At 42.1% G+C, this 22,548-nt stretch overlaps 1 protein-coding gene across 3 annotated transcripts in view; it reads left to right on the top strand.

Moving 5' to 3' along the window:
* Positions 1-22,548, top strand: part of TSTD2 (thiosulfate sulfurtransferase like domain containing 2) — a 30,019-nt gene that overhangs the window by 2,483 nt on the left and 4,988 nt on the right. For all 3 annotated transcript variants that reach the window (XM_025281768.3, XM_006063460.4, XM_025281769.3), the window contains exons 2-8: positions 3,328-3,543; positions 9,328-9,641; positions 11,568-11,688; positions 17,345-17,470; positions 18,296-18,401; positions 21,640-21,758; positions 22,236-22,394. In XM_025281768.3, the coding sequence (XP_025137553.3) occupies positions 3,376-3,543; positions 9,328-9,641; positions 11,568-11,688; positions 17,345-17,470; positions 18,296-18,401; positions 21,640-21,758; positions 22,236-22,394 (1,113 nt within the window). In that variant the 5' untranslated portion in view covers positions 3,328-3,375. The remainder of the gene's footprint in view (positions 1-3,327; positions 3,544-9,327; positions 9,642-11,567; positions 11,689-17,344; positions 17,471-18,295; positions 18,402-21,639; positions 21,759-22,235; positions 22,395-22,548) is intronic.

Here is a 22,548-nt window from a genome sequence, read left to right as displayed (position 1 = left end):
TCTGCTTCTGTTACTATATCATTTCTATCCTTTATCAAACCCATCTTTGCATGAAATGTTCCCTTGGTATCTCTAATTTTCTTGAAGAGATCTCTAGTCTTTCCCATTCTGTTGTTTTCCTCTATTTCTTTGCATTGATCACTGAGGAAGGCTTTCTTATCTCTCCTCACTATTCTTTGGAACTCTGCATTCAGATGTTTATATCTTTCCTTTTCTCCTTTGCTTTTCACTTCTCTTCTTTTCACAGCTATTTTTAAGGCCTCCTCAGACAGCCATTTTGCTTTTTTGCATTTCTTTTCCATGGGGATGGTCTTGATCCCCGTCTCCTGTACAATGTCACGAACCTCCGTCCATAGTTCATCAGGCACTCTATCAGATCTAGTCCCTTAAATCTGTTTCTCACTTCCACTGTATAATCATAAAGGATTTGATTTAAGTCACCTGAATGTTCTTCCTTCAGTCTTACCCATTTCAGTAAATGGCACCATCCAGTCTACTGCTTAATCCAAAAACGTGGATAGGAGTCATTCTTAGGTCCTTTTCCTTCACTTCCTAAAGAACAATCTACCTGGAAACTCTGCCAGCTCTACCTTCAGAACAGATCGGAATCAGATCACGTTACTCCTTTGTTTACAGCTCTCCAATGACTTTCTATTGTAAACTCCATAACCTCTTCTACAGGGTTTTACTCTCATCACTGTATTCCAACCACTCTGACTTCCTGCACCTGCAGTAAGTCAAGCTGTTTACCACCTGAGGAATTCATACTATTTCCTTTGCCTGAAGATCTCTGCTCCTAAGTCTGCATGGATGGCTCCTTGTCTCAGTTCAAACATTGGGCCCTTAGTTGGATCAGTGGGCCCTTAGTGAAGTCTTTCCTGGCCACCCAATCACTCTTACTTCGTTCGACAAATATATTGTATATGTCATGTGCCAGGCAGTTTTCTGGATGCAGAGGTGAACAAAAGAAAACTCCTGCTTTCTTAGTAATGATGACTCATTCAGGAACCAGCAAACAATGCAATCAGGTAGTGAGTAAAAGTGGGAGAAGATGAGATTAGGGAGGTGGTAGATGGGGCTTTGTAAGGACGTTGGACTTTATCCTGGTACATTTAGAAGCTTTTGGAGGGCGATCGGACTTAGTTTTTAATCGTTACCTCTGAGACTTCCCTGGTGACCCAGTGGTTAAGAATTCACCTGCCATTGAGGGGACACGGGTTCCATCCCTGGTCCGGGAAGATCTCATGTGCCGCGTGGGGCAACTTAATCCTGCGTAAGTTTACTGAGCTCTGAGATCTAGAGCCCGGCAAGCCACAACTACTGAAGCCTGGGGGCTTAGAGCCTGTGCTCCACAATAAGAGAAGCCACCACAAGGAGAAGCCCCTGCACCACAACTAGAGAGAGTCTGCGTGCAGCAACAAAGACCTAGCACAGCTAAAAGTAAAATAAATAAAAATTTTTAAAAAGTTACCTCTGTGGCTTCTACAGGAACAGGGCAGTTGGGCAACTGTAGTCATTCAGTCAAATGATGGCTTGAAGGAGGCTGGTAGTGAAGGTGGTGCATTGTGGTCTGATGTGATTGTATTTCAAAAGCAGAGTTGATAAGGTTTTCAATCATCTGAAAAAATAAGGAAATGAGAATCCCAAAGTTTTTGTCTGAGTAACAGGAAGAATAGAATTGTTGTTTACTGAGGTAAGGAAGACTGAGGAGCAAGAATTTGGTTTTAACAGTTCCATTTGAACAGCTTCCTAGCTCTCACCACAGTCCTGCAGGGTAGATACTGTCATCCCCATTTTATGCTTTTGGGAACTAGAACTCAGAGAAGGTAAATATCCTGCCCAGGTTCACTTACTTGCACCCAGCTGCACCATAATCCAAAGCCCATACTTTCCCTAGTCTTTCTTGTTATTCTTCACATTTATCACTTGTAACATTTGCTTTACAAAAGAATGCATCATGTTGGTGTACTGTGTTCCTTTTGACAAGATTTGGCCATGGAAGCAGTTTGTATATTTCTTTTGGCTCATTTCTTTGAGCTTCCCTGGTAGCCCAGCTGGTAAAGAATCCGCCTGCAATGTGGGAGACCTGGGTTCCATCCCTGGGTTGGGAAGATCCCCTGAAGAAGGGAACGGCTACCCACTCCAGTATTCTGGCCTGGAGAATTCCATGGACTGTATGGTCCATGGGGTCACAAAGAGTCAGACATGACTGAGCGATACAAAGTGTAAGTTTGACTCATTAAAATGAGGCTCTCTAGATAGTTATTTTTTCTAAGGAAGGGAATTTGACCAGCTCAAAAATTAGAGGACAAAAGAGAAAAGTATTTATAATTAAAGGCACTGCTGCTGCTAAGTCGCTTCAGTCATGTCTGACTCTGTGCGACCCTTCAGACGGCAGCCCATCAGGCTCTGCCGTCCCTGGGATTCTCCAGGCAAGAACACTGGAGTGGGTTGCCATTTCCTTCTCCAGTGCATGAAAGTGAAAAGTGAAAGTGAAGTCGCTCAGTCGTGTCCAACTCTTAGAGACCCCATGGACTGCAGCCCACCAGGCTCCTCCGTCCATGGGATTTTCCAGGCAAGAGTACTGGAGTGGGGTGCCATTGCCTTCTCTGAATTAAAGGTACTAACACACAGCTGATGCTGAGCGATTGGGGGCAGGAGGAGAAGGGGACGACAGAGGATGAGATGGTTGGATGGCATCACTGACTCGATGGACGTGAGTCTGATTGAACTCTGGGAGTTAGTGATGGACAGGGAGGCCTGGCGTGCTGCGATTCATGGGGTCGCAAAGAGTCTGACACGACTGAGCGACTGAACTGAACACGCAGCTTGGTTGATTTTGGTCGTACCTCGTACTTTTTTTTGGTATGTTTTCCCCTAAATGTTGGCATGGCTTACCCTCTAATTCAGGTTTCTGCTGAAATGCTTCTGCCTCAAAAAGACCTGAACTACTCTCTGAGTTCTAAAGAGTCCTTCCATCACTCTTGTCTCCTTACCTTGTTTATTTGTCTTCATAGCCCTTTCTACCATCTAACTTTTTTAAAAAAAAAAAAAAGCAGTTTAATTCATTTGTTTACCTCCTCTCTCTCCCCACTGGAAAGTAAGCTCTAAGAAAGAAGAAACTTTCTCTGTTTCTTTCACTACTACATCTTCAGGGCTTAGAACAGTGCAGGGCATACAGTTGGTGCTAAATAAATATTTCTTAGATGAACAAGAGAATGAATGGATAGCTTGGGCTACTGGGCCATGCTCATTTACATGACTGATTTACTTCAAGTAGTAATCAAAGACTTGGACGTTGTTGTTTTTCCCTTGCTTACTTCCTAGGTGACAGTTAGCAGAAAGGACCCTACCCCACGGCTGGAGCCAAACCAGATGCCTTCTTTCACTTCACCAGACCAAGGAGATGATGACCTGGAGGCCTGTGTTTTAAGGTTTTCAGACCTGGATTTGAAAGACACGAGTCTTATGAATCCCAGTAGCAGCCTCAAAGCAGAGTTAGATGTCAGTGCAAAGAAGAAATACTCATTTGCAAAGAAAAAGGTAAAATTGCCGTTCATGTTTCAGGATCATGTAGGTACAGTTAATGCAGATATGTCCAGAAGTAACTCATCAAGGTTGTCCTCCAGGGAGTGGAGCGCTGGTGAGACACCAGGCTGCTGCCACGCTCACGGTAAGTTCTAGTCAGGTCTGGTCACATTTGTCACTTGTAACATTTGCTTTACAAAAGAAAGACTGCATCATGTTGGGTACTGTGCCCAGTGATTAACCAGTTCTTAGTTAAACTTAGTTCAGTGCCAAGCAAAGGAGGATCATAGGAAACACCTAATTTACAGTGGAGTACTTGACAGATTCTTGATAGATGGGCTCGATTCTTTTTCCCACCTGGGGTTATGGGAAGAGTCCCAGGAGCCTCAGTCATAGGAGAACAGACAGGTGTCAGGGCAGCTGCTGCCTAAGACCCCGGGTCCGGCCCAGCTGGCAGGGCTCGGTTGGCTGGGAGAAGGAACAGAGTGGCTTGGAATGCTGCAGGCCACCGAGAACTGGCTCACAGTGTGGTAGATGGATGCTGCCCTTCTGGGCCATTGATGCTTTTCTCAGGGATCACTGACTAAACCCTTCTCCTGCTGAAGCTCAAAGGAAAATGACTTGACTGAAGAAATACAGTTGAGACTTAGTTTTCTTACCTCCAGGCTTTTGTTCCTCTTGCAAAATCATCTTATATTGGCTCCACGTCAATGAAGAATAGATGTCTCTTATTATAGCTTCTATACTCCACCCTTCTGCCTGCATCCCACACAGATTTCCTTGAAAATGAAACCCAAAGGATACAGACATTTTGTTGTTGTTGTTATTTTGCAATAATTTCAATCCTACAGAAAAGCTGCCAGAATTCTACAGAGGATCCCCTTTGCCCAGCAGCTCCATTCATGTTTCTTCAGTTGTCTCAAATGGCTTTTATAGGTCCACTCTAAGGTCACATGTTTAGTTGTTATATCTCAAAAGTCTTCAATCTGGACCACTTTTTCATTTTTTTCCCCTGAAATCATGACCGTGACTTTTCAGAAGGTGATAGGTATGTGTAGGACGTCTCTCATGATCTTTCACTCATGTTTCCTTGTGATTAGATTCAAGTTGTGGTTTTTGTTAACAAGACTGCCCCACAAGAGACACTGTGTTCATCCGGCTGCATTCTGTCAGGCGGTCACAGTGCCAATTTGTCCTGTTACTGGCGATGTTAACTTTGGGTACCCAATTAAGGAAGTGCCTTCTCAGATTTCTTTGCTTTAAAATTATTCTTTTTTCCCTTTTAGTTATTCAGTATTTGAGGGAAAATAGTTTGAGACTATGTAAATAGCCAAAGAATTGATACTTTTAAACTGTGGTGCTGGAGAAGACTCTTGAGGGTCCCTTGGACTGCAAGGAGATCCAGCCAGTCCATTCTAAAGGAGATCAATCCTAGGTGTTCATTGGAAGGACTGATGCTAAAACTGAAACTCCAATACTATGGCCACTTCATGTGAAGAGTTGACTCACTGGGAAAGACCCTGATGCTGGGAGGGATTGGGGACAGGAGGAGAAGGGGACGACAGAGGATGAGATGGCTGGATGGCATCACCGACTCAATGGACATGAGTTTGAGTAAACTCCGAGAGTTGGTGATGGACAGGGAGGCCTAGCATGCTGCGATTCATGGGGTCGCGAAGGGTCGGACACGACTGAGCAACTGAACTGAACTGAACTAGCCTATTTCGCAATGAACTTTCATCTACTAGTTTTAGATCCATTGGTGTTTCTTTGCTTAGTTGACTATTACTGTGATGATTTCTAAATGGTGACTTTCTAATTGCTTCATTCCTTCTGTATTTCTTACTTGGCAGTCTTCTGTAAGGAAGAACTTTCTTTGCTCCCAGTTTATTTGTATCAGTGTGTATTCAAGAATGCCATTTTATTCAGTGGGTGATAATCCAATATCATAATTTTTTATTTTGATTCTCAGATCATCTCAGGTTTGGCTGGGATTCCAGCTAGTATCTATGTCTTTTTGACTTGCCCCCATCATTCTTTGAGCATTTCCTTACTTTCTGATTTAACAAGATGTTTCAGGGTCATATTGTTCTTTCTGTCTCTCATCCCTGGAGTCAAACATTTCTTCAAGGAACACTGGTTCTTATGGAGGTGGAAAACCAAAACCAAGGGGCTAGATAAATTCATTTCTACTAAGGTGCTGCTTCTCTCAGGACATCTGGTGGACAGAGCTAAAAATAGATGCTGGATAGAGCTAATATCTATATAGATGAAAAACACATACATTTCTATATATCATACTTCTGTATTTACTTTCATATCAGTATAAACCAGATGAGTTCATACTCACGGAACCTTCAGTTCCGTTCCCATATCACAGGTTTATTCTCTCCCCTTATATTTATAACTTCCCTATATGATGACGTTTGATGGCAAACCCAGCTCTCTTCAGTCCCAGTGTGTATACTTAATTGCTTACTCCCCTGTATGCAGTCAGTCTCCCCACTCTGTCAAGCTGCCTCTTCCATCAGGGCCTGCTGTGGGGAGCTGGTGGGAGGACCTCCACCCGTGGCAAAGGTCATGAGGAAGGAGGCTTGACATACGCAAAGGCGGGATCGAGCCTCAGGAGTCCCCCTGGAAATTCTCGAGCATCTACCGCCATAACCAGAGCCTGCCTACTTTACTACTTTGTGCTCTCACCTACACCTCTGACTTTACGGGGGGCTGTCCCCCACCACCTCTTTCGGAGAAGGAGTTAACTTAGAGCTCCAGTTAATAATAATTCCTGGGCGTGATAGGAGTGTTTCAACCTACAAACTCCTCTGAAGGTTCTCTAGCCTGCCTGACAGGCTTGTCCGGCCACATGTGATTGCTCACAGCCTCCCAACCGTGAGAGGCATGAGATGCTTTAAACCTTCTAAAAACAGGTTCTTTAGAGAAGTTAGAAAACTATTAGTATAAGTATAGTGGGCTGATTAGAAATTGTATTGGTGAAAGGTTTTTTATTTGTTGAGCCAATGTTTACTGCTAAGTCTCCACATCCCCTGCCCTTATACACATTAATGAATATATAGAAGAAATAAGTATTAACTTTTGATATTAATCACGTTAGACCTTAGGCTAAGTAAATTCTTTCCTTAATTAAAACCCACTACACCCTCACCCTATAGGAATGTAACTTTATCTGGTACCTTTGGAAGGTGGAACCTTTTTTAAGAATAATCACCCCTGGAGAAATAAGTGTCCTGGTTGACTGACTGCTGTCACAAGGAGAGGGTCATAAATTGTCAGCAGGCCCCCTGGTCAGAAGATGATGTAACACCCCTAAGACCTCTGTATACATTTGTATGATGCACCTGACTTTGATAAAAGTCAGGACTGCTGACCCCGTGTGACTTTTGCATAACATCTCAGTGTATAAAAGTAGACCATGGAAAATAAAGAATTGGGATCAGTTTCTCGAAGTACTGGTCTCCCCATGTCGCGCTCTCTCTCAAACTCTGGCTGAGTCTCCATCTGGAGCGCGGAACCCACCAAGCTTACTAATTTTGCCTGGGCTTCTAAGATCTGACCAGGGAGGCCTCAGTGTCTCCTCTCCTTCGGGAGAACGGAAGGACGCCTGCGGCCTATGTAAGTGGTGCAAACTTCTTGTCTTGAAGTTTTATTGGTCTCCTGCGTAAACCAAGCTACTCAGCCTCTTTTCTCCACTGAATTTTCCTACTGAGCTATCCTCATTCTATTACTCTGTATATCTCTAATTAATATCTAATTGAAGCTATTGTATCCTGATCCTCGCTGACGCCGTCCCTGCCGGGGCTGGACCTCGGCAGCCTGCCTTCCCCACACAGGCCTCAGCCGCTCTTAGCTACCTTCCTAGCTCTGGCTTGCCTCTCTCTCCTGAGCAGACCCCACATGGGCCCTGACTGCTGCTGGATCCTCAGTGCCTTGTTCAGAAGGCCCTAAGAGACCAGTGGCAGGCCACATTCACACTGGGCCTCCCACCTCACTCAGGCCTGCCTGAGGACTTTTGATGAAGGAAGAAGGGAGGAAAGAAGAAAAAAAATCCTTAAAAAAATTTTTTAAGGATCATGACTTCTTGAGGCCTCAATGATGCTAATGAGGACTTGGATACAATACCTTACATTTATATATAAACTAATAGTCATAGTAATTATTGATGTACAGTGATTGTCAACTGAAATAATTGTGTAATGCTCAGCCTATTCCTTGTAAAAAGTGTTCTCCTTCTTTCCTTGTAAGTGTTTCCTTCTTAGTACCCTCAATTAGAGAACAAGATTTGAAGTTCTAAGTATAATACAAAGAAGCACTCAAGTTGACGTACTGCTCTTTTTTTTTTGGCCTATACAGAATGATCAACTGCACAAGAGGCTAAAAAGTGCCCTTCAGTGTAATTTCAGACTACCCCATCCTGCTTCAGTCTGGGACAATCCAGATATGGTTGTGTACAGATTGAGGAAGATCTAAAAATGATGCTCCATATTTATAATTATTATTCTTCAGAGTGCCCAATTTTGGATGCTTTAGAGTAGTCTTCAGATGCATTAAGAAAACTGTTTAAATATTACATTAATAGAAATTGTTATTTATATATTTTGAACAATTTTAAACTATATATATAAGCACTATGTGTGTATGTGTGTGTGTATATATATATAATGTAAAAATATTAATACCTTTCTTTCTAGAAACCAAGAGGGAAAATATCTTGAAAGACTGATAATCATAGATGCCATAAACCGTACCATAATGTATAAACTTCAATTTTGACATCAAAAAACACCATAAACAAAGTTGAAGAACAAATGACAAGTAGAGAAACAAATTTGAATAACTATGATCAATAAAAGGTCACTAAAACTACTTACAAATCAATAAGATAAATGCCACAGTAGAAAAACAGGCAACGGGTATGAAGAGGCAAACTAGAACATAGAATCAATATGAAAAAATATTCAACCTTACTGCTAATCAAAGATTGGAAAATAAAAACAGGATATTTGCTTTTTATAAGTAGATGGTTAAAGAAGTATACAAAGATATATGCTGACATGTTCCTTCACCATTGCTTATAATTGCAAATGTTGGAAACCAAAAAAGCTCATTCATTTAGAATTGGTTAAAAGAATTATGGTACATCTATAATTTTCTATTGTTTAATTTTTTTTTAACAATTCGCCTAAATCCTCTTTATAATAACAATAAAGTTATCTTCCAAAAACCAAATCAAAACATTTGGTACATTTCTTTCCATGCTTTTCAATATACTTTAAAAAATTTATTTATTTGGCTGCATTGGGTCTTAGTTGGGATATGCGGGATTTTCATTGTGGCTTGTGGCTCTAGAGCACACAGGCTCAGTGGGCTCAGTTCTCCCATGGCCCATGGGACCTTAGTACCTGGACCAAGCATCAGACCACGGTTCCCTACACTGGAAGGTGGATTCTCAACTATTGGATCACCAGGAAGTCCCTCAATGTACTTTTTTATGTAATTGAGATGACATGATATAAGGAAATTTTATTCAATTTTTTCCATTTAACATTATACCATAAATATTTTCCCATGTAGTTTGAAACTAGCTGCTTAATATTCCATAGTAAGTATATTCCATAATTTCTTTGACCATTTCCTTTTTGGAGGAAGTTCAGTCTCAAGAAGTTCTGCAGAATTGTAGGACCTAAAACTAGAAACCCCTATGGAAAAAATTTCACTGAGACTCTCATTCTAACCTAAAACCTAAAGTTATTTACTAGTGACATATTTGAAATGTAATTGCAGGCATTTGCCCTTTTCGTTAAAACTAAAGAAGTTCCAGCACCTCCTTGTGAACGTAAAGAAAAATGGTGGAACTGCTGCCAGCAACTATTTACAGACCCAACCAGCATCCACAGACACGTGGCAACACAGCATGCTGATGAGATTTGCCGTGAGGCCGCTTCTGTTTTAAAGCAGCTGGCTGTGACATCGAGTACCTCCAAGAGTCTTGAGTCTGCAGACAAAAGGAACCCTTTCAAAGAGGACCTTACCCGTAACCGAGAAGTGTCTACTTGGCTCCCTGATACAAGCTGCTTTAACCCTGATGAGCTGATACGGTAAGAATTTCATTCCGTACCTTTTGTTTCATTGAAAAATGTTCTTCCAGTTGGAATGATACACCACCCATCCACTAAAATGGCAGATCCTTAAGGCACAGAATTTCTGTACTGCCTAAGCTAGGCCGATAAACGTGTGTGTAATAGAAGACCACAGCCTATGCAGTAGCGTATACCCATGCAGCTGGCAGTGCACTCTAGGTATCTTGGAAGGCATCCCATGTCTTTACTTCTCTCGGGAGAGGTAAAGAACAGAAAATGTTATTTCCAAAGAGAAGCCGGAAGGCCCAGAGATGTTCATGATTCTTCTACCCTAAAGTGTCAGCTTAGAAAGGGGTTTTTATTACCAGATGTGGTTTTTGGAGCTGAATATGTTTTAGAAAGTAAGTTAACTTTTAGAACTAAGGCATAGGGTTAGAAGTTTAGATCTGCCTTTGAAAACCTCACCACATCATAATATTATGTTAATTGTAGAGGGCAGATTTCTGACTTAAAGGAATTCCTAAACTATTCAGTGAACAGAAAATGCCCACATTTGATACACTTTTGTCACTGGTCTTAATACCAGTTCCTTTTGCTTATCAGAAAGAAGAGAAAGAAAGAGAACTGAACTTGGAGTTAGACTTGAGCTAGTCATTAAATTCTTCATACCTTTACATCCTTACCTCTAAAACTGGAAATAATGCCTGCTCTGCCTACCTCACAGAACTGCTCTAAGAATTACATAAAGTGATGATGGTAAGAGCTCACGTGAACTGTGAAGTGATACAAATGTGGTCTCTTCATTTCTGTATGGACCTGCCTTTTAGTTAGAAAAACAAAGAAAAAGGATACACAAAACATTTAGCAGATAGTGTAAGACAAGCTATGCAATTATCACTTAAAATTGTGTGGCTCAGACGATAATTTGTTATAGGAATTTAGAGAGAGGAAAACAGATACACTAATAGACAAGCAGGTGTTAGAGGAGACTAGGCCCTGAAATAAGAGGGCATTGATGAGAGAGTCACCGAGTTCAGAGCTGGATGGGACCTGAATTACCATCTATGACAGCATTCTCTAAAATCTCTCTACAGCACTAGCTCTGGAGGGTGCTCTCAGGTATTGAAAAGAGGTGCTAAAGACAATTAAATTGGGGAGACATTAGGTTAAAATGTTCTTTTTTGCAGAGCTTCTCAGAGCCTTCAATATATGAGGGGCTGTCACTGTGATTTTCAAAGAGGGAGATACTGTCTGCAGGATTTCTCAGACAGGTGATTTCATGGAACAGCTTCAGAGCACACTTTGAGAAAGGCAGTTTATGTCAGTCGTCTGGTTTTACAGTTGAGGAAATCAAGGCTCAGGGATAAGACACCCACCAGGACCCATGACTAGTTAGTTAAAGTCAGCAGAGTGCAGTGGGAAGAGTATGGATTCTAGTGTCAGAAGACTGGTGTTCCAGTCCTGACTGTCACTTTGCATCTATTTCATGCCGGATGAACTGGGCTCAGTTCACTGAGCTATAAAATGGTGATGATAATAACCTGTCTCATGGGTAAGAGGATTACATGAAAAAATGAAAGTGAAACCTTTTTGTACAGAGAGAGATTCAAAACAGATACTGCCTTAGAGGATAAACCAGAATGGACTCAAATTTAAAAAGGGGTTATTAATATCTGTTTCATGGATATGATGATTAAACAAGGAAATCAAAGTAAGCTCACTTTTTAGAAAGGAAGGAGTTTGGTGCAGGTATTGTCTTCTTTAGAGCAAATACAGACCAGAGTTGCTTCCAATGCAGGAGAAGGATGATAGTTAGGAGCCAGGGCAGGCATGAGTCGCTCCATTAGGCCTTCCCTCTTGACTCTGCCTGAATCTACTTTATGAATTGTAGCCTCTTCCTGCCAGTGACTCATTTGCTCTTTCCCCATGGTTTTCTTTGTATAGTGGCCAGGGCAACGATGAAGGGGAGGTGTTACTTTATTACTGCTACTGTGACCTGAAGGACCCCGACTGGGTCTGTGCCTGGCAGACAGCTCTGTGTCAGCACCTGCACCTCACGGGCAAGGTAACACCTTCTCCCTCACCACTCACCCTTCAAGGGCTTATCTTGCCTCCACCTTTCCCTCATCACTCACCCTTCACAGGGCTTATCTTGCCTCCACCTTGGTTTGCTTGTTACAAAAAGGATTCACCAGTTGGGTTCTTAGAAATTAGCGAAATCCTGCTAAGCATTTAAATAGAATACTAAATAGCTATTAACATGATGTTTTCTGTTGGTGGGAATGTAAGTTGGTACAGCCACTGTGGAAAACAGTGTGGAAAGTCTTCATAAAACTAAAAATAGAATTACCATATGATCTAGCAGTCCCATTCCTTACAATAATATATATCCAGACAAAACTGATCCAAAAAGATACATGCACCCTTGCATTCATAGCAGCACTATTCACAATAGCCACGAACAGATGAATGGATAGACGTGGTACATATACATATACTGAGATATTACTCAGACATTAAAAAAAGAATGAAATAATGCTATTTGCAGCAACATGGATACAACTAGAAATTACTACAGTCAGTGAAGTCAGACAAATACTGTGTGATATCACTTACATGTGGAATATAAAATATGATATAAATGAACCTATCTATGAAACAGACTCACGGACATAGAGAACACTTGTGGTTGCCAAGGGGGAAGAGGTTGGGGGGGATGGAGTGAGAGGTTGGGGTTAGCAGATGTAAGCTATTATACATGGAATGGATAAATAACCAAGTCCTACAGTATAGCACAGAGAACTACAACCAGTATCCTATGATAAACCATATGGAAAAGAATATTAAATATATATATATATAACTGAATCACTCTGCTGTACAGTAGAAATTAGTGCAACATTGTAAATCAACTACACGTCAGTTAAAAAGAAAAGTGTTTTATAAGACTATATAAAGTCATAGACCAAGGATTAGCAAACTTCAGAGCCACATAGCAAATATTTCAGACTTTGCACAAAACGACTCAACCTTGGCATTTTAATATGAAAACAACCATAGACAATATGTAAAAGAATGGGTATGGTCAGGGGTTTCCCTGGTGACTCAGTAAAGAATCTGCCTACAATGTGGGAGACCTGGGTTCAATCTCTGGATTGGGAAGATAACTGGAGAAGGAAATGGCAACCCACTCCAGCATTCTTGCCTAGAGAATCCCATGGACAGAAGAGCCTGGTGGGCTACAGTCCATGGGGTAACAGAGTCAGACACGACTGAGTGACTGAGCACAGCACATGTTCCAGTAAAACTGTAAAAGTAGGCATTATATTCTGATTCTTTGCCTGATAGCTCAATTCGTAAAGAATCTGCCTGCAATGCAGGAGACCCTGGTTCGATTCCTGGGTTGGGAAGATCCCCTGGAAAAGGGAAAGGCTACCCACTCCAGTATTCTGGCCTGAAGAATTCCATGGACTGTATAGTCCATGGGGTCCCAAGGAGTCAGACACGACTGAGCGACTTTCACTTCACTTCAACTGGAAAAATGTTTTATAGAACTGTACATACAGATGTGATACCAAGATGCTTCTTAATTTTACTAGAACATGTCAGTCCTTTGGAGAAGGCAATGGCACCCCACTCCAGTACTCTTGCCTGGAAAATCCCACGGACAGAGGAGCCTGATGGGCTGCAGTCCATGGGGTCACGAAGAGTCGGACACGACTGAGCGACTTCGCTTTCACTTTTCGCTTTCATGCATTGGAGAAGGAAATGGCAACCCACTCCAGTGTTCTTGCCTGGAGAATCCCGGGGACGGGGGAGCCTGGTGGGCTGCCGTCTCTGGGGTCGCACAGAGTCGGACATGACTGAAGTGACTTAGCGGTGGCCAGTCCTTTACCATATTATGGTTTTGTTTCCTTTCTCTCTTGAATTCAAGAGGACAGGAACTTCATCTTAATCGATTGATGTACTGTTAGTGCTAGAACAGGGCCTCGAATATAGCAGACAGTAAATATTTGGAGAGGGTTGAATAAGAAATGAATGTTTGTAACAAAACCACAAGCATGTGTGTAAAAAGATGACAAGTAGTAAATATCAAAATGTTAGTCATGATTATCTCTACATGATAGGATAATTGATAATTGAATAATTTGCATAATTACATACATATATATATATTCCTTCTGGTTATGACACTAACCTTTCCTACACCTGTCCCAGGTTTTTATTCCCTGAGGCAATCACTTGATCAGTGATATTTTTCACACCCATGTTTTCTTGCAGATAGTGACTGAAAGATGCATATACCTCATCAGTTCATCACCAAGTCCCAGCATTTCTGCCTCTAACATATCCTTTGATCCTCCATTTCCACCTCCTTAGACCTAGCCCCACCCTCTCTTACCTCATTCATTTCAGTAGTTTCCAGACTACTCTCCATTCTTCCATCTTTGCCCCCATTAAATCATTTTCTACACAGCAGCCAGAATGATCTTAAAAAGTAAATGAAATCTTCTCCCTCCCTCCTCACAATCTTTCAGTGTCTATGCAGTGTATTTAGAGTAAAACCCAGATCCTTAACATGCCCTTAAGTTTCCTGCATACTTTGGCTGCTTCCACCTTTTCTACTTATCTGATGCCATTCTTTACTCATTGCTGCTGCTGCTGCTAAGTTGCTTCAGTCGTATCTGACTCTGTGCGACCCCATAGACAGCAGCCGACCAGGCTCCTCCATCCCTGGGATTCTCCAGGCAAGAACACTGGAATGGATTGCCATTTCCTTCTCCAATGCATGCATGCATGCTAAGTCGCTTCAGTCGTGTCCAACTCTACGACCCTATGGACAGCAGCCCACCAGGCTCCTCTGTCCACAGGATTCTCCAGGCAAGAATACTGGAGTGGGTTGCCATTTCCTTCTACCTTTACTCATTACATTCCAGCAAAATAGCCTTTCAGTTTCTTGGAGCCCACAAATTTTTTTTGGTGCCTTTGGGCCTTTTTACAAGAACACTTTCTTCAAGGAACTTTCCCACACCCACTCATTTCTCCTAATTTTTACTCAGTCTCCGCTTCTCAGTTTTAATGACACTTCATCAAAGACATCTTTCCAGATCTTTAATCTAAATTCAATTTTCCAGATATACTATTTCACTGCATCTTGTAGTTATTTTTCATAGCACTTGTCAGTTTGTGACTTTTGTCTTAATATCTGTGACCTTCCTTAGTTTGTAAGTTCCCAAAGGGCAAAAACTATATATTTCTTAATCACTATGTCTGCAATTCCTGGCAAAATTGCTGGTGCATTGTGGAAAAAAAAGAACATTTGTGGCTTATATACATATATCATCATCTGTATTTAGAGAACACCTTGAAAGATGGAACGGAAACCTGAGTGCACAAACAGGCAATCAATCTCGCTGTAGTTTGGGGCAAGGTGAACTGGCAGTGAGGGTCTCTGCCCACAAGGTGGCAGCACCTGCCTGGCTCTTAGGTTTAAATTCTAAGGCTTCAGGGATACATGCCAAGTTCTCAAGTTTCGTGTTGGTAGGAGATTTGGAAGAATGTTGGCATTTGTAGGGAAAGGGGAGAACTTGAAAATTCTAGAATTATGGAAAGAAGCTTCTGACCCCTTGCTATATACTTCTTACTGCCTCAAGAAATTTGAGCAGATGCATTAGAGGCTTTAGAAAGGAAAATTATAAGAGGTGGACCCCAAAAGATCTGGTGTTGAATCCCAGATCTACCACCCCCCAACTCTGTGCCCTTGGGTAAATTACTTGATTTATCTTAAATTACTTGATTTCTCTAAGCTTCTGTTTCCTTTTCTGTCAAGTGGGAATTATGATATCTACCTTTCAGGATTATAATATAAAGACAGGAACTTTATAATATAAAGGTGCTCATTAAATGCTAACTGTTGCTCTTCATCTGTGAGGTATAAGGCTTTCCTCACCTAGCAGCTGCTTTGAAGGTTTCAGTTGAGGAATCCTTCAACAGGAGTTGAAAGTCTAATGCATGGGTTTTAGAGGTTGCCCACCTCAGTGTTCAGGGAGTGCACATACTTACATTTTATTTGGGTTCTGGGATTAAAATAACATAGGAAAGAGTCTTCTGGCTTACCCAAAAGACAGTTACACAGAAGCCTGTACCTCTTCCTCATATTTGCCCCTGTCAGAGACAGTGTTAGGGTAGATTTTTGGTTAATGCTGGCTCAGCTCTATTTTTCTATGTTGTCCCTTAAAAAAATGAGTTGGTAACAGGTGCAGTAGCCTGTACAGCAGAGATGGCATATGCTTCCTGCTTCCCTCTGTCAGCCCAGATCAGGCGGAGCCTGGATGTGACTCAGAATCATGGAACTCTGGAGAGCTACTGCTAATGAGTAGGCCCTGGCTTGTGAAATGAATCCCATTTCTATCCATGCTCTAAAGAATTGAGCCAAGTGAGGCAACAAACAAGTACCTCCTCTAGGCCCTAATAAAAGGGGAGCCTTTAAAAGTTTTCAAATTCTAATGCACTGGTAGGTATCATTGTTATAACTGTTATATAAGTAACAATGTAATAACACAGAACTTTGCTCTAAGTTACTTCTCTTTCCAGAGAATACCATGATTCACAGTGTTGCACTTTCTAAGTTTAGAAAGCTAGCTCTTCTAAAGATGATCCATCTTAAACTTATCAGAAGGGTTTTGCGGTACCAAAAAAGTAACTTTGCAGGCCCCCCAGAGCATTGCCTCTTAGGGTAGGGGCCTTAATCCAGGCTTTAATGTCCTCCAACCAGTAAAGCATTTCAAAGAGAACAGAGGGTTTGAGAAGCCAGAAAGCCTCCGGTTTGGATTCTCACTCATTTGCTCAGCAAACACATATCAAATGTCTACTGTGGGCAGGTACTACTCTAGACACCGAGTATGCAACAAAGAACAAAACAGACACAAGCTCCTTCCAGTGGGTGGGTCTGCCATGGTGGGTTTACCTGCCCCCGCCCCCCACCCCACCAACCATGCAGAGGGTGCTCGTGTGCATTCCCGGCCCTCAGATGAGCTCTGTGCTTTAGGACTTGACGAATATCTCCTCAGCAGCTTTTCATTATTGCTTCTTTTTCATCTCTCTTATCAAGATGAAGAAATAGAGGTTCAGAAAAGAGAATTTTCTCAGGGCCACTTGGCAAGTTAAGTGGCAAAGGTGCATCCTGATTCTAGATCTGCTGCCCTGAATTTAGGTTAAGCTTTGGCCACAGGACAGCTGGAACATCATAGCAAATGGGGCTTTCCAGTTGTTTTATCCATTTTATTTTCTGGTTCAGCATATGTTAACTGAGCACCTCAGCTGAACTATGGGCAGTGCCATTTCAGAAAACTACAGGCATCTTTGTGTGGCAACACTCTGGTGTTCATAGCAGTGTTTCTGCTTTTCCTGTTAAGTTCACCAATACACATGAACCTGTTCTGCCCTGCAAAAATCCAAACTGAGCTACAATATGGGCTTCCCCGTGGCTCAGTGGTAAACAGTCTGCCTACCAACGCAGGAGACTCAGGTTCGATCCCAGGGTTGGGACAATCCCCTGGAGGAGGGCTTGGCAGCCCACTCCAGTATTCTTGCCTGGGAAATCCCATGGACGGAGGAGCCTGGCAGGTCACGGGGTCACAAAGAGTCAGACACAACTTGCCAACCAAAACGAAGAGAAACTTGGACAGCTGCATTCCCTTTTTCACTGTTTTATGTCTCAGGTTCGAATTGCTACGGAAGGAATCAATGGGACTGTTGGTGGAAGCAGACTGGCCACCAGACTCTATGTCAGTGTCATGCTTTCCTGCCCACTGTTTAAGGATTACCTGTGTAAGGATGATTTTAAGGTAAGAGAGATTGAAAATAAAATGGATTGAGAGCCATTTGCTTCAGTGCCTCTTCCCACTCCAGGCTATGAAGATCACCATAAAGAAGTAAGCCGTGCTGGACAGAATACCACTTCCCCTCTAGGTCTTGAGGCAGCTCAGTAGAAAGAGTATGCTCCTTCCAATCCATCTTCCAAGCTGCCACCATGTGATCATGGGCCTTTTTATATAGAATAAGGACATTGCAGCTTACACACACTAAACTCAAACTTAGCCATAATTGCTCACTTGAGAGACCACCTGTTTCAGGGGATCTCTGAGTGTTTAGTAAACCTGGTGGGATCAGATCAGCACTCATACCACAGTAGGACTGAAGCTCTTGCTCTCTGAAGGAGACTTTATGTCAGAGTGACTTTATGCTTTAGTGTCATGGGTTACAGAGGTGGTGGGAAATACCTTGCTAGTAAGTGTTAGTGTTGGTGATGATGATATGAAAAGAAAAGGTTGTGACTCCTGAACAAAAGCCTGGATACAATCTTACATATAGAAATTGCTCGGTGGTGTTTCAGTTTTATAGTTAAATGCTTATTGCTATAGAAACACCTTTTCAATTTGACATTTCTACACATGGTAAATACGCAATAAAGAAGTGCCAAATATAAGATTACATCTGTTGTGTAATAATAGGGTAGCTGAAGTATTAAGAAACCTCAAATTAGGAACAGCTCTTTCAGTGGGAGAAGGAAGTTAGAGCATAGAATGTTCCAGATAATTCAACTTAATAAATATCTTATACCTGGAGATGGGAAAGACAGACTGTATTCTGTTTTGTTTCTCATTGGCTAGACCAGCAAAGGAGGAGCTTGCTGTTTTCCAGAATTGCGTGTTGGTGTGTTTGAAGAAATTGTGCCCATGGGGATCAGTCCCAATAAGATCTCCTATAAGAAGCCTGGTATGCTTGCTTTAAGAAGAAACATTTTCCTTTTCTTCATAGGGACAAATTTTAATATAGAGACAAATGTGAAAGCTAGACATTCTGATCAGCGAGGGTTCTGATGAATTCTCTCTTCAGAATAGCCATGGGGTGGCGGACACTCGGGTCATTCGGTGCTCACGTTGGCTCTTCTCTTTGGTGCTCTGGTGACGGGAGACTCGCTGCTTAGAATGACCCGGCTTAGTTATTCTTCTTGGTGATGGTTTGGAAAGAAGTTGTTTTCTCTTTCCAAAGATAGCAATTTGGGAAGAGTATAATTATTACTTGTAAATAGTTCATCAAATGGATAAGCCATACCGACTTTTTGCTACAGAAAGCAAGCAGCTTTCAATACGAAAGCAGTCTGTTTGCAAGTGCTCTAGAATGTTCTTTTCCCCCTCACTCATGGGTACCATAGGTGGTTGAAAGACATTTCTTTGGCTGGGGTTTTTGGTTTTGTTTTACTTTTTACTATGAAAAACTTCAAACATTTTAAAAAGTAGAAAAAATATTACAGTGAACGCCCGTGTTCCTATCCTGCAGCTTCAACAATTACAGATTCAAGGCCAGCTTTCATCAATCCCCACTCCCTTTCCCCAACCTAGATTACTTAGAAGACAATCCTGCTGTCATGTCATTTCATTCCTATTTTAGTAGATATTGCTAAAAAATAAAGAATTTTTTAAAAATAAAGAATTATAAAACCATCATATCCAAAACATTTTAATAGTAATTACTTAATATTATTGAATATCCAGCCAGGGCTTAAAATTCCCAGTTATCTCATAATTTTTAAAGTTTGTTTATATCTGGATTCAAGTAAGGTCTACTCATTGTGACTGAGCCTTTTAAGTGCTTTTTAACCTAGAGCCTCCATCTTTTATTTTCCCATGCAGTTTATTTTTTGAAGGAATTAGAAAATTTTGCTTGTAGTATTTCCCACAGTCAGGATAATGCTGACTGCATCTCCATGTAATGTTCCTCTGTCTTTCCTGTGAATTCTAGTCATATTTATGGTAGTGCTGTCTAGCAGGAATATTATGTGTGCCACGATGGGATTTTACATTTCCAGTAGCCACATTTTAAAAAGTAAAAGGAAACAAGTGAAATTAATTTCACTAATACCCTGTATTTAATGCAGTGTAGCCAAAATATTATTTCAACTTGTATCCAATGTAAAAAATTATTAATAAGATATTTTAGGGGCTTCCCTGGTAGCTCAGTGGTAAAGCATCCGCCTTGCCAACATTGGCAGGAGACACGAGTGTCCCACCTGGCTTCAGAGCAGCTAAGCACAACTACTGAGCCTGTGCTCTAGAGCCAGGGAACTGCAACTACTGAGCCCACGTGCCGCAACCACTGAGGCCGGCGTGCCCTAGAGCCTGCGCTCTGCAACAACAGAAACCACCACGCGAAGCCTGACACCGCAGCTAGAGAGCAGCCACTTCTCACCACAACTAGAGCAAAGCCCACACGGCAACACAGACCAGTACTGCCAAAAATAAATACTAATTATAACAACAACAAATAAGAGAGATGTTACTTTTTTTTTTTTGTATACTAAATCCTTGAAATTCCACGTGTCACCCTTATTACAGCACATCTCAAACCACATTTCCAGTGCCCATTAGCCACGCTGGCTAGTGGCTACCGTATTAGACAGCTCACATCTAGAGACTTGATCAGATTCAAGTTTGATTACCATTTTTCTTTTCTTTCCTTTTTTCCCCCAAGTCTACTTCAGAGGTAGTATTGTCTCCTTTCATCAGGAAACAGAAAGGTCTGGCTGGCTCTATGTTCATTTTTTAATATGTAAATATTTAAAAGGGATAAGAGTTAAACCAGAGGGAAATGGGAGTAAGATACAAGCATCTGGGGAAGGAGACTCATGTGAGGACAGAAGGCCCCAAAGGGCCGTGTCTGCTTAGTGTCCTTACCTTGGCAGGAGACCTCGTCGGCACTACAGGACCTCGCCGTGGAGGTGAGGGGAGACTGGGCTCCACGTAGTGCTGTGCTGCCTTCATTTGAGCTGCATTGTTTGAAGGCACTTCTTCTAAGCAGGTCTATGTGAGGCACTGTCTGATCAGGCCTCCATCAGGGCCAGGAGAGCAGCCACAGTAATAGCAGCAGCAGGAACAGGTTGGGTTCCCTGCAGCTCCCTGTAAGGGGAAGGCTCAGCAGATTTCCATGCTTGTCATCACAGTTTTGAACCTCCCTTTCCACCCCACTGTTTTGGTGACTGTAATTATGTGACATCACATATAAAATCCAGCCCTGTTACATTCTCCATGCAGTCCTTAGATGGGCAGGCAGGAATCTAGAGTCCTTGGTTATGCTCTGGGTCTCTAACCCCATCTGGTACCCAGCAGCTTCAGGGGGCTATTGGGATCCATCCCTGCGTGGTGCTGTCAGGATCGATCATGAGTGGTAACTGACGCACCAGAGCCCCCACCCATGAGGTGTGGCTGCTCCCCTGTCAGATTCACCAAAAGTTCTTCACAAGCTACTGAGATGTCTGGACCCCTAAAGTATAGGAATATTTCTCCCCTGGAGAGTAGAAAAGGCAAAAGGCCCCAGCAGACAGGTTCTTTCTTTTTAGTCTCCTTGTACTTTACTTCATCTCCTTTCTCTCCTTCTTCTGGCCTTTCATCTTTTCTCTCTTGCTTCTTTCTCATATTTCATTCCCACTGTCAACCCCTTTTCTCTTTTACTCACACACACAAACTTAGACACATTCTTCTCTGCTATATTTTTTAAAGACTTATTCAAACTTTGTTCCATAACCATATGCTCACACTTGGACTTGATGTTGGTATAGAACAGTTTCTAAAGCCTATAGTCAAGCATATACATGTCCAGGCCCCTCCATATACAGAACAATTGAACACTGGTCATAACATGGACCAGCAAACCCACATGGCAGTTTACATCTCTACAGTCTGGCTTTTATCACTGGGTTAGGCCAAGTATGAGGATGCAGAATTCTTTGACTAATTATTTCTAAACTGCCAGGTCTCTATAGCACTCATCTTAGGAGGGAGAGTGAGGACTTAGAATTACTAAATTCTGTCATTATGCTGATCAGATAGCATTATTTTCAGACATAATTGTAACTATGAAGAGGAAACGTTTAGGTGGGGAGGAACAAATGGAAATCATTGGGCTGGGCCCTGTGTGATCTGGTTTTGTTTTTAACCAATTTTTTGTTTGGTTTTAGGAATCCATTTATCCCCAGGTGAATTTCATAAAGAAGTAGAAAAGTTTCTGTCTCAGGCAAATCAAGAAGAAAGTGATACTATCCTATTGGACTGCAGAAATTTCTATGAAAGCAAAATAGTAAGTAAGAAAACCACAACTGAGTTCCTGCAGCACAGCGTGTTTCTGAAGGGGACACTGTGTGCCCACTGTGGCCCAGTCAGTGGCTGTCCTCCCGCTGCTAGAAGAGAAAACCCAAGCCTTTGAACTTAGAATCTGGTGAGAAAGGCTAAGAAAATAGGGATTAAAGACATCTTGTACAAAATGAACTGTCTCCCATGCCTACCCCTAGACCCATGTCAGGATCTTGTCAAGTCTGCCTTGGGCAACCTCTCCAGTTCCCCAAGGTCTCAGAGGGTAAGCCACAGCCCACCCAGCCTTGTTTCTAAGTTCTAGCTCTCGGAGTTTGAAAGGTCCGAGTATGGGATGAAAATGGCAGTGAGCAAGTGCTTCCTTGCCAAGGCAGGGCTGGGGAGTGGTGGTTGACGCAGAAAGAATCTTTGTTCTTACCAGGTGTGTTTTTCTGATAATTTTATTTCTGCTGCTTCTATATTGTAGGGACGATTCCAGGGCTGCTTAGCCCCAGACATCAGGAAATTCAGTTATTTCCCTAGCTACATTGATGAAAATCTAGAACTTTTCAAAGAGAAGAGGGTGCTGATGTATTGCACTGGGGGCATCCGTTGTGAGCGGGGTTCAGCCTACCTGAAGACCAAGGTGAGTTCCCAACCTCAGGGCACTGCAGGCTTGGAGGTGAAGGAAGCTGCCACCCCCAGGCAGCAGGATTTATTGTCCCCTTGTATGGTTCCAGCATAGAGTTTCTAAGTATAAAGTCTGAAGTTCTTAAATCTCAAGATGTGAAAAGCACTCA

The sequence above is a fragment of the Bubalus bubalis genome, chromosome 3 (assembly GCF_019923935.1).
Source record: "Bubalus bubalis isolate 160015118507 breed Murrah chromosome 3, NDDB_SH_1, whole genome shotgun sequence".
In the NCBI taxonomy this organism is placed as follows: Eukaryota; Metazoa; Chordata; class Mammalia; order Artiodactyla; family Bovidae; genus Bubalus; species Bubalus bubalis.
This window is presented reverse-complemented; position numbering and strand designations above follow the sequence as displayed.